Here is a 13,156-nt window from a genome sequence, read left to right on the forward strand (position 1 = left end):
ACCCGTGTGTAAAAGGTCAAAATTGAGCTCCTTCGATGGCTAAGGAAAAAAAAAAGTTTATTTATTTATTTTATTTATTTATTTTTTTTATCCAAGCCTGTGTGGAAAGCATAAGATGGCTATTGAAAATGCTGTCATGTACTTGAACAAAAATATTCTGTTTTTGTTTTGATTTTAATCTATAAGACATTGATTCCATATCATATAGTTGTTTTTATCTCCTGCTGGCTGAAAGGCCCGAATGGGGATTATGTCATGGTGATGTCTGTCTGTCTGTCTGTCTGTCTGTCCATCCGTCTGTCCTGGGAAGGGCGCTCACCTTCTGAAATCAACTCCTCTCACAATTTTTGGAGGAATTTCACAAAACTTGGCAGGATTCTTTGTTGAAGCTCGTTAATACGTATATAGCAATTTCGTTAAATTCAGTCGCATTTTACCAGAGTTACAAGTCCTTGATTAACAAAATTATAATTTGATAATTTCGTGAGTGTGTTTTCCTTCTGAAATCAACTCCTCTCACAATTTGTGGAGAAATTTCACCAAACTTGGGAAATGGCCTTGTTATATGTCGGTAGTACACACATTGTAATTTTGTTCAATTCGGTCGCATTTTACCAGAGTTACAGCCCTTGATTAACAATCTTGTACTTTCACAATTTTATGAAAGTGTGCTCACCTTCTGACATCAACTCCTCTCACAATTTTTGGATGAATTTCTCGAAGCTTGGCAAAAGGCCTTGTTATATGACGGTAATACGCCTATTGCGATTTTAATTTAGTTTGTGAAAATTTTACCAGAGTTTTGACCCTTGATTAAAGAACTTTTGCAATTTCATGAGGGTGTACGTTCTTCTGAAATCAACTCCTCTCACAATTTATGGAGGAATTTCACCAAACTTGGCAGAAGGCTTCGTTGTATGACAGTTATACACACACTGAAATTTCGTTTAATTTGGACAAATTTTTATCAGAGTTATGCCCTTGATTATTAACAAACTTTGGCAATTTCATCAAGGTGTGCTTGCTTTCTGAAATCAACTTCCCTCACAATTTTTGGAGGAATTTCATGTAATCTGGCAAAAAGTTTTTATCCCCCACTGGCCAAAAGGGCGAAGGGGGATTATGTCATGGCGACGTCCATCCGTTCCGGGAAGGGCGCTCACCTTCTGAAATCAACTCCTCGCAATTTTTGGAGGAATTTCATGAAACTTGACAGGATTCTTTGTTATGTTGGTAATATGCATATTGTAATTTTGTTAAATTCAGACGCATTTTATCAGTGTTCTGGCGTAGTTGCCAGCGGGGGATTATTGTGCTCTCAGAGCACGCTTGTGGTTTTGTTTTGTTTTTTTTTTTCCCAGTTTTGAATTCTTGTTTGACAAAATAAGTGCTTATACCACAGTACTGTTGAATTCTTGAGTCTTATTGCTCAGAAAGTTGATTAATTTGCTAAAGCAGCAGCTCTGACAGTAGTTCAGGCTGTAAAGTAAATCACAGGTTTATGTTGATGCAGTCATTTGAGCATGTTAGCGTTTCTATTGTAACTGCTCATTCACATGGACTTGTATGATGGATCATTCAAATAATCAAAGGTGTACATCATTTGCATGTACAAAAAAGTGTCATGAAACGTTTTTATTTTGGATTCTTCAGTGTAGCCAGCGTTCACCTTGATGACGCTTTGCACACGATTGGAATGATCTTAAAGGAGTACGCCACCCCCAGGTGAAATTGAGTCAGTCCCTGCAGTCCCTAGAGTTGGATGAGTGAGCCAAAGCGTTTTGTAGCCATTGCCCTGATCTAGAAACGCCCCGGTTAGCTTTAGCTTAGCGTAGTCGCTGTAATCCGGCGTGTCCAGCTAGCATTGTCGTTGCAAAAGTGAATCAAATAACTCAAGATTTTTTATAATTATTTCTCATGACCTGTACATTCACATCGAGTACACATATCAATGCAAATTAACACGAAAGGATTTACTAGACCAATTTATATCTGGAACTATTTTCAGCCACAGCACAGGCAAAGCACCGCTGCAGGCGCAAAGACACCACGCAGCACCTGTCAGTGTCAGCCTAGTAACCAGTGTTGCCAGATTGGGCGGTTTCAAGTCCATTTTGGTGGGTTTTGAACATATTTTGGGCTGGAAAACGTCAGCAGTATCTGGCAACACTGCTAGTAGCAGAGAATTTAGTAGTCATGCTGGTGTATTGACGGAAGTTGAGGGTTTTCAGGTGCTGCGTGGTGTCTTTGCGCCTGCAGCGGTGCTTTGCCTGTGCTGTGGCCGAAAATAGTTCCAGATATAAATTGGTCTAGTAAATCCCTTCGTGTTAATTTGCATTGATATGTGTACTCGATGTGAATGTACAGGTCATGAGAAATAATTATAAAAAATCTTGAGTTATTTGATTCACTTTTGCAACGACATGCTAGCTGGACACACCGGATTACAGCGACTAAGCTAAGCTAACCGGGGCGTTTCTAGATCAGGGCAATGGCTGGGTCGGCTACAAAATGCTTTGGCTCACTCATCCAACTCGAGGGACTGCAGGGACTGACTCAATTTCACCTGGGGGTGGCGTACTCCTTTAACTAGCTATATGAGGTAGTCACCAGGAATGCTTTTCAATGAACAGCCGTGCCTCGTCAAAGGTTAATTAGTGCCATTTCTTGCCTTCTTAATGCGTTTGAGATCAGATAGTAAATAATAGAAATACAGTAAACAGCCCTTCTGCACAACTGTAGTAATCCATAATATTGTCTCAAGAACCGCTCAACTAAGTAAAGAGAAACAACATCCATCATTTACTTTAAGACATGGCGTGTCTTAATAAAATAAAAACCATTAAATTAGAAGGTGTGTCCAAACTTTTGGCTGGTACTGAATATATGAAGTGACTTCATACAATACACACAGTACAGTTCACCCCTGTTGCAATGCAGTGCGATTTGACATGATTTAATTTTACACAATGCAATACAATGCCATGAGATGCTATGCAATTCAGTATGGGAGCTCTTCCTCCTCCATGATGATCAAGGAGAATCTGGTCAAAGAAGGGACTTTTATTTTGGAATCCTGTTGGTGCTATGGCAAGTGAGCCACAGGGACTTTTATTTTGAATCTGCTGTAAGACTTGGCTGAAAGACTTGATGGGAATTGGTCATTGAGAGAGGGCATGCTTGAGAAACAGTTTCGAAACAAGGAATTGGCCTAAATATACAGTTATTGTTTAAAAAAAAGTTCAAATTTCTTAATAATAAAGGTAAAGGGCGTCTGCTGATAATTAAATATTAATAAATCAGATTTTACAGATGCAAAGAAAATTTGTATCCAGGGCACACTTCTTTTTAAATTGAAACAATCACATCATGAACTTATAAATTGGTGCGAAAAGAATATTCATATTAATTTGAAATCATGGACATATTCTGTCAGTGATGTGAAGGGCCTGTGTGATTGACATGGATGCGAGTGTCATCTCCATGACTGTGAAAACTAGACCACGTTGCCAAATTTGTCTAAGATGATGAAGTGACACGGACTGAGAGCCGAACCTTGAGGGACACCTTGTGTATCGGGGGCACAGTAAGATTGATTCCACAGAGTGGAGCCATCGTGAGACCTGCCAGAGAGATATGAAGCAAACTAAACAAGCTGTGTGAACATGTGTACTCCTAATACACACTTGTTTACACCTTGGTCTATTTCAGTGGCTGGTGGAAGTGTGATGTGTCTGTGCCATGCTAACAGGTTGATTGGTCGTTCGCACCCTTTTTCCTCTCTCCTGCTCTTCCAGATAAATGTCAGAGATGGAGGCTCCTGTCAGCTTCCCTGCGGAGGAGTGAGATTCTGCACTCACGTCTCCCAACGTCCCCATCATAGCCAACTCGCACTGCTGTTGTCTATGATATGAAAGGTGCTAGATCCTCGGTTCTGTCGTGGCATGTCACCTGTAGCAGGATGACCTAATAATGCTGTCAGTTTTAAAATCACGCAATCCCATGTTCTCGTTTCAGCTTCCCTTTCTCACTTTCTTCATCCAGATAGCAGTAGGAGACCATGTTTAAGCATAAGCACCTCTTTTATACACACACACACACACGTGTGTCTTTCTTTTCCTGGCTGTTGTATGGCACTAACTGGAAATGATGTGATCAGTCCTTCCTAAAATTCGATCACTTCGTTGAATTTTCGCCTCAAGGATGTGAGGAGACAACTAAATCTTAATCCTTTTTCCCAAAGAAAATTCTCTTTTAATCAAGGGTCTCCACAGGTGAGAATGGAAATGGGTTCATCAGGAATCTTGGAGCCACAAGATCGACCAGGGTTTCGACAGATCGCCTGAAGGCACCATGAGCAATGATGTTAATTACAAGAAATGTAATAGATGCTGAAAGTAATTTGTCATCTTGTATTGTGTGTTGTACAGGAGAATTGAATAAATGAGCAGGACCGTGAGGGAAAGTATTCCTGAACCAACCCTTAGCTTCATCATCTTTCTGCTCTCCACAGAGTGGTGTCCTGACTGTGAAAGTAGGAGGTGACCATGGCACTTACGTCATCAATAAACAAACACCGAACAGACAGATTTGGCTCTCCTCTCCTACAAGGCAAGCGTCTCTGCTTTTTATTTTCTGTCCAAAGCTCAGCCTGTTTCTCTCTGTTTTTAGAAAAGAATTGGGGAAAATAGGCGGTGTAGCGGTTAGCGCTGTCGCCTCACCGCAAGAAGGTTCTGGGTTCGAGCCCAGTGGCCAACGATGGCCTTTCTGTGCGGAGTTTGCATGTTCTCCCCGTGTCTGCGTGGGTTTCCTCCGGGTGCTCCGGTTTCCCCCACAGTCCAAAGACATGCAGGTTAGGCTAATTGGTGACTCTAAATTGACCGTAGGTGTGAATGTGTCAGTCTCTACGGTATGTGCCAGTCCTGCAATGACCTGGCGACTTGTCCAGGGTGTACCCCGCCTCTCGCCCATAGTCAGCTGGGATAGGCTCCAGCTTGCCCCCCTGTAGAACAGGATAAGGGGCTACAGGTAATGGATGGATGGATTATGTAAATGCTTCCAAAAATGATCTACAGCATTATATTAACGTGTGCCATCTAACATGTTATTGTTTCTATAGTAACAACAACGGACCCAGAGACTTTGCTAGCACTAAAACATGTAATTAAAAATGTGTAATTACTGATATGGTGAAGTTTTATGAAGCAGGTTATTAAGAATGTTTGGAAGGAGTCTCCAGTGTCAACCCCCCCCCCCCCCCCTTTTTTTTTTTTTCTTGTGAAGACTCCAAGGTAAATTTGTGATTCCCCCCCGACATGGGAGAAATGCTTCAGGATGGATGGCTTTCTCTGAGTAACATGACAAGCGCCCCCCCCCCCCCCCCCCCCCCCCCCCATTCACTCCAAGTGATAACAAGAGCTAACTTGTTTCACGCATAGACATATAAACATAGACGCCGCATTGAGCTGGTGGCCCCGTTGCTGGGATACATCAGAGTGTCCACCATATTGTATGTGGCAAATCTTCCCCGTAAACCAATGCAAGTAAATGGACTGAACTTCATAAAGCCCCTTTCTACAAAAATATTTAACTCGATGCCTTTTATTCACCCATTAAGACACACACTCATATATTTAGGAAACAAACAGGCATCAAAACAACACGTATAACTTTTAATGTGATGGTTATAAATAGTGTGCGAAATACCCTGTACACTGCAAACTAGCGACAGATACGCGATAGATGGCTCAGGTAAGCTAATCAGTCAGCATACCGTAGCAAGCTACCAAAACCTGAGGCCAAAATAACCAACCTACAAGACTGAGTATGATAAATGATGGAAATAGTGAAAAAACTGGAAATAGTGAATGAAAATAAAAATGTACTGTTTTATTTATTGAGTCACCACACAGACCTACTCTCGTTGAATAAAGTGAGCTGAATGAGCGCCAAACTGAGTTCGGCCAGGTTCTAACGTCATACCAAAACAAAATACGGTACATCACTGATTCCTTCACGTTCAGAAAGGTTAAAAACATTCATCATACGTTCAAAAACATTCATCATAGTGTGGCACTGTATTATCTAATTCTCACTGCTTATAACTCTACACCTACCCGGTGGAGATGAGCTGGGAAACTGAAGGAACAGCTCCCTCTCTGATCCTGACTGTCTGACCTGTTCTGTCAAAATCCTCCGTTCTGAAGTGTTCACTGCAGAGCATGGATGACGGAGTAGCAGAAAACCCTTCCCGTCGCACAGCTGTCTCCCACTGCTTTTTCATGTCTTTATTTTTGGGAAACCGACATAGTATGTGAAAAGTTAGCTAAGCAACTAACAACAATCAGCGTAGTTACGAAGGAAATACTTCGTTGTTTGGAGACAGGTTTCACCGAGCGGCTATTATGCGCGAGACTTCATATTAGCCACAAAGTCAGAAAAATCTGTTCGTAAAATTACGTTATAATGACCAAATACAATGAAAAGTATTTTTCCAGTCTCACCTGTGAAAGGTAATCCCGTGTGATCTCGTTTGGACGGTAAACCTGTTGGTACAGTTAAACGCAGCACATGAATGAGGCATCTTTTATTCTCGGCTACTGTCTAGACACTATACCAGAGACGGTTGAAGAATCTCCACTTTGCCACATCCAATATGGCGCCGAGGATGACGTATGATTCTACGCAGAATGCGGCGTCTATGTTTATATGTCTATGGTTTCACGTATGTTCCGCAGCATTAAATGTAACAATAAATGGATAAGTTTTTTTAAAAGTGCCATTCTTTAATGAAGCGCTAGGGATGTCCATTTTGGAATTTTTTTTTTTTGGGTCATCGATAGTCAAGTCCATAATCGACTATTAACCGTTAACTGATAAGAAAACGTAGGTCTGTTTAGAATGGATGAGTGACTGATACAAAAAATGCTTTAGAAATTAGAAGTGCTTTGTTTTTATTTGTTTGTTTATTTATTTTCAAGTGCAAGCAATTTGTAACTTGCGTAAATAATTCTCAAGAAATTGCCAGGCTTTGCAGTTAACAAAAGAAACATTTTAATCCTCCAGCGCCAAGTGTGCTTTACTGGCAGGTCCGGCAGCCTACGTCTCTCGTGTAGGAAAGTATTGTAAGACTCGGGCCTATTAAAATGAACAGTAAGTGGGTACACTTTCTAATGTATAAGCACAGAGAGTGCTGTAATGAAAACCAGCTCCGCTACTGGGTATGTGTAATTGACTTAATGATCAACAGCCAACGTTTGCTTTGCCCTCCATGTCAGCCAGCAGAGAATGCAATTCCTGCCAGTCTGATTTAAGATGCTGGAGTGGTCGACACCATTGAAATTGAGGACCCTAATGATGGATAGAGAAGAGTGGAGAGTCTGCCATTTTGCCCGACTGAGACCGATATGGTAGTAGTAGTAGTCGTCCCAGTCTGAGGAGCGCTATCGGAGGATTTGTTTAATGGTGGAGACAGACAGTTTTCCCATTATATCATTGCCCATTCTGCTATATTTCAACACTACTCAGCATATAACCTCATTTATCTTTTCGGTCAAAATGGTCCCAAACATTACTTCATTTGGCTCATTTCATTTCGCTCCGACTGCAAATATGGCTATAGTCTGTCCATCCATCCGTTTTGGCATATCGCTATAGTGACGTGGCCGCTCTGACGGCTTCAGCCATCAAAGTCTCTAGGGAACATTACAGCAGAGGTTTCCCGTTGCCTTCTACTGGATTATTACCGTATAGAGGCTTTCTCCTCTCAACCATTCACACTCACACCTATGGACAATTTAGAGCCACCAATTAGCCTAACCTGCATGTCTTTGGACTGTCGGGGAGACCGGAGCACCCGAAGGAAACCCGTGCAGACACGGGGAGAACATATAAACTCCACACACAAAGGCCCCTGTCAACCACGGGGCTCGAACCCAGAACCTTCTTGCTGTGAGGCAACATTGCTAACATATTTCAGTGCCATATTTCTTTTACCCTCTATACTCTCGGCGCGTTTACCACACTGCAAACTTTATGGGGTCCCCCCCCACCCATTTATCTATCTCTTTATTTTTAATTAACCATTTAACTGGTGGTATTAATTAGTTAAAATGCTTCTTATCGATTAAAAGATGAATTATCAGGGATCCCAGACGTCCGCTATTTAGCGGAATTCCGCTATTTTTCTAGCCAAAGTGGTGGGTTTTTTTTTTTTTTTTAAATCTCTTGTATATCCGTTAAAAATATGTTTAAGTAAAATGACCAACAGAATACGTTCTGATTTGGTTTGCTTGTTTAGCGAGGTTTTTGTCAGCTTCGTTTGTTCTCGTTGACATTCGGGAACACTCGGAAGTTAAATTGATGTAAATACCGCGAGACTGTACGCGATAGAACGAGAAAACAATATGGCTGCGCCCATTTGCTAGAAAATGTGTTTTAACTCCGTTCGTGCTTTTGTTTCTAATGCATTGAACTTGATTCAATATGCAGGGCTGTGAAATTTCCACGAGTTCTGTCGCGAAAAATATCATCTTCACAAAACGTCTATTTTTGCATTAAAAATCATTGGGGGGGGTCTAGTCGGTTTTAATCATAGGTTTTAATCGCCTTGCACGAGACCGGCGGCTCAGCCGGACTCGCGGAGTTTTATGCCAGCTGAGCGTGGAACACGTCTTGACTGCAACTCGGGAGCAGTGTTGCCAAATTGGGCGGTTTTGAGTGCATTTTGGTGGGTTTTGAACATATTTTGGGCTGCAAGATCAGACATAGTTAAGATGCCATCAAAAAGGAAAGCTAAGGAGGTGTTTGAGAGAGATGCAAAGAGGGCTAGAAAAGAACACACAGACAGACTGAAGGAAAAGATGAAAGAACAAGTTTGCAAAACTGAAAGAGATGGTGTTAAAGAAAAGAAAATTAAAAGACTTTCATTAGATGCTGTTTGACAGACTATGAACATTTTGTAAATAGCTTTAATAGAGGAATGCAAATACTATAGAACTAATAACTAATAGCCTTACTGAAAGATGAATTGAAAGAAATAGCTGGGAGTGATGCAAAGAGGAATAGAAGGAGCCAGAAGTAAAAGAAAAGATGTAAATAATAGAAACATTAGTTTTTTTTTTTAAACTTTTGCTCTGTAGACAAGAGACATTGTGAGAGATTCTTGGAAAAAGCCAGGATATAATACAAGAATTAAGTGTAATTTGGAAGACAACAGGTATCTCTCACTTAAATATCGAGCATGATTTTTCACAAAGTCATTTTGAAAGGCCTATCGAAGTTTTCTTCTATTAACATTTCTTTAAATTGTTATTTACACATTTTTTTTTTACTTTTATTTTGATTAAGAGATAAAATACATAGGCACTTATTAGATATTTCAAGGTATTTTACATGGATCTTTCATTTTAAAAGCGAAAACTGTTGATAGGTATTTTATATGGCAAAATGAAGACCAAGACTAGTCAAATATTTACTTGTTGAGATCAATTTTTTACTTGCAGGAAATGCTCAGAATACTCCATATAACACCTAAAATGGCTTGGTGTCTGGCTTATGCTGGGGGGCTGTGCCCCCCAGACCCCCCCTTTTCCTCGGATTTCTTATTTACAATTTCACAGCCCTGAATATGTCGTGGAAAAAAAGATATCGTCCATAAAAGAGATAGCGGAACAGTGTCCGGGTTAGAAGTATATTCTTCAAAGCTACATTTTCATCTAATTTTTATAAATAACAATTTTTTTTTTGCCACTTATGTCATTGATTACAAAATACGGTATCAAATAGATACACATTATTGTTAAATTCTGTTGCTTTTCTATATTAAATCTATGTAAAAAAAATGTGTTCTATAGCATCTTTAAATGTTAAAATCTCAACAGCTTCAGGGGGCTTGCAGCCCCCTTGACCCCTGCTGATAGTTTCTTACATTCCTCTATTTTTTTCAATTACTGCTGGGATCCCTGAATTATGAACAACATCCCTAGTTAGCGCTGACAAATTGCTTTGGTATAAGAGGAATAAAACACTCTAGAACGTGGTTTCCTGTGTCCAAAATATTAACTCTGCTTCACGTATTCTGCATTACGTCCCCTAGTCACTGATTATTTTCTTGTAACTGCATCCTTCTAAAGGTTTTATTCCTAACTTAATGCAAGTCATTCAGTTCCTGGTGGTGTAGCTGGAATATCATATCAAGAGGAAAGGAATGCACTGGTCCTATTTCTGCCATTTTTCTTACGGTACTGGTTTCAGAGGTCTGACTATGGGCCGATACTCCAGACCTGGGCATTTTACGGCCCGCGGGCCGCATCCGGCCCTTTGGTTCATTCTGACCGGCCCGCGTAAGGTTAATTAGAAATTACAAAATAAACGTATTTTCTAATTTTACCTCATGCATGGACTGAATATGCATTGCTTTTATTTTGAAGTTGTGTTCAACAAAAACGCAATGCGCGCGACATGAACATGACATGAAATCCCACGAAACCTAATCCCGCGATAACTACTTCCGTAATTTGTCCAGACCAACCACAAACTTGTACGTCATCCTTCAAACGGTCCAGCCAATCACGTAGCGTGACGTCACCAGCAGGCGCCGGAGCCCGAGCCGATCTGTAGATCTGATTCCTACACCGAATCGACTGATGATCATCTCTCAGCTGTGCTTCGCATCTCCGCCTCAGACATTCAACCTGACTCTGATGCACTCGTTAAAGACCAACAGAGACGAGATTTCTCTCACTGAACAAATAAAAAACTGAAAAACACCAAATGAGGTGATTAGACTACAAATGTGGGCATCATTATTATAATATGATGTATCTTGCTTGATATTTGGAGTAGAAAGACAATACTGTGATGTCTTTATTGCGTTTTGGGGTGAATGTGACTGAAAAAAAAATGGTACAAACGTTCACATTTTGTTAACCATTGTTTTGGGAAATTTGATTGAATAAATGACATTTTTTGTAAGGCAACCTCATTTTTTCCATACTCTTACCAGTCTTAGCAGCTTGTAAAAACAATGTTATTTACTGCTTTATATAAAGAAATACAATTAATATTATGCAGAATTTAGTTCAGCCTTTTGGTTCGGCCCTCCACAAAATTTTCTGTTTCTCATGTGGCCCCATGGAAAAAATAATTGCCCACCCCTGCGATACTCGATACTAATATTCTCAGTCACTTCTACAAGCTTCTGTTGCCAAGTTATGCAAGACATCGCAGGCATGATGGTGACAAATTTGAACACTTGATGGTTGCAAGATCAGTTATACACCAGTAGATCCAGTGTTTCAAGCTGGTGCTGGCTCCAATATCAATCCTGAGTATGAATTTAGTGCAGTTTTTTAGAAAATGTTATTCTGCAAAGCCCTATATTGGTATGTCCTGTCTTCTAGTCATGAGTCTGCCTTTTTTTTTTTTTCCCCCCTCCTGCAGCGGGCCAAAACGTTACGATTGGACAGGAGAGCGCTGGGTATACGCCCACGATGGCATGGCCTTACACGATCTGCTCTCGACAGAGTTTTCTGCCATCTTTCAGTCAAATATGGACCTGTCGCATCTTCTGCATTCCTGAGAAGGACCAAAAGATGAAGAAACCACAAGAAACATCTCTTAATATCAGGAACAGAAATGTATGGACAGATGTGACGTTCACCATTTGCTGCTCTTTGGGATTAGAAATATTTTGTCAGCTTGTACTACTATATCTTCTTGAGAAAGACCTCTCCTCCTTTCTGCTTAACGTACTGAAGGTGTTCCGTTTTGGCATTGCAAATCGGCCCTTAAAGTGCATTTACTACACCTGCTTTCATTTAAGTATTAAGGCCAAATTATAATTCGTAGTAGCATGGGAGTTCATTCAGAACGTGTTCATTCAGTAATGGTTCTGCTGTAGTCATCAACCACTTTAAGCACTGCTCTCTATTCAAAACTCCACTCGTTCATTATGGCGTAGGGTTAAGAGTGCTCTGACAGTCCCTGCAAATGAATCTGGCTGAATTCCATTCGAATTAAAGAGAACATTTTTGAACAGTGCACCAGCAACGAAAGAGATAAGAGGGCGATCTTTGTCATTTGGGGCTTTTAAGTCTGTGCTGGTAATTTAGAGATCTGGACATGCAGGCAGTCGAGACTGGAAAGAGGAAGAGGGAGGGGATTATTTGGGGAAAAAAAAGCTGGAGGAGTGCTGATCAGAGCTGACTCTTCTGACTCCGAGGTGCTCGTTTGGTGTTTGTTCAATATATCGTGGGGTAAATAAATCCAGGGCGTGTGTTAGTACACTTCAAGCTATGAGTCATCCTTATCTTTGAAATTTTTTTTAACCATCAGTTTTTGTTTGCACAGTATCTTGTTGATGAATACCTGATCATGATTAATAAATTGTAGTCTTATTAATTCCTGCAATGTTCTAAAAAATATTTTCCTGCATAATATGCTGTTGGTGGCGGCACGGTGGTGTAGTGGTTAGCGCTGTCGCCTCACAGCAAGAAGGTCCAGGTTCGAGCCCCGTGACCGGCGAGGGCCTTTCTGTGCGGAGTTTGCATGTTCTCCCCGTGTCCGCGTGGGTTTCCTCCAGGTGCTCCGGTTTCCCCCACAGTCCAAAGACATGCAGGTTAGGTTAACTGGTGACTCTAAATTGACCGTAGGTGTGAATGTGAGTGTGAATGGTTGTCTGTGTCTATGTGTCAGCCCTGTGATGACCTGGCGACTTGTCCAGGGTGTACCCCGCCTTTCTCCCGTAGTCAGCTGGGATAGGCTCCAGCTTGCCTGCGACCCTGTAGAACAGGATAAAGTGGCTAGAGATAATGAGATGAGATGAATATGCGGTTGGTTCCTCCATGTTCTGCCAAAGAGCAGCTCCAGTCGATCAAAGCATGGACTCTATAAGACCTCTGAAGGTGCTGTAGTATCTGAGACAAAGACATCTGTAGCAGATCCTTTAAGTCTTGTTAGTTGTGAGGTGGAGCCGCTGCAGATCGGAGTTTTTGTTCCAGCACGTCCCACAGATGCTTGATTGGATCGAAATGTGGGGAGTTTGAAGGCCAGAGCAACACCTTGAACTCATGTTCTTCATACTATTCCTGACCAATGTGCGTTGTGTAGTTGTATAGCAGTGTGCATTATCCTGCTGAAAGAGCCCACTGCCATT

General features: G+C 41.1%; 1 protein-coding gene across 1 annotated transcript in view; it reads left to right on the plus strand.

Moving 5' to 3' along the window:
• Positions 1-12,402, plus strand: part of fxn (frataxin) — a 29,089-nt gene extending 16,687 nt beyond the window's left edge. The window contains exons 5-6 of the mRNA XM_060932329.1: positions 4,514-4,611; positions 11,443-12,402. Coding sequence (XP_060788312.1) covers positions 4,514-4,611; positions 11,443-11,581 — 237 coding nt within the window. The 3' untranslated portion in view covers positions 11,582-12,402. The remainder of the gene's footprint in view (positions 1-4,513; positions 4,612-11,442) is intronic.
• Positions 12,403-13,156: the final 754 nt, after the last annotated feature.

This window comes from Neoarius graeffei, chromosome 10 (genome assembly GCF_027579695.1).
Source record: "Neoarius graeffei isolate fNeoGra1 chromosome 10, fNeoGra1.pri, whole genome shotgun sequence".
Lineage (NCBI taxonomy): Eukaryota > Metazoa > Chordata > Actinopteri > Siluriformes > Ariidae > Neoarius > Neoarius graeffei.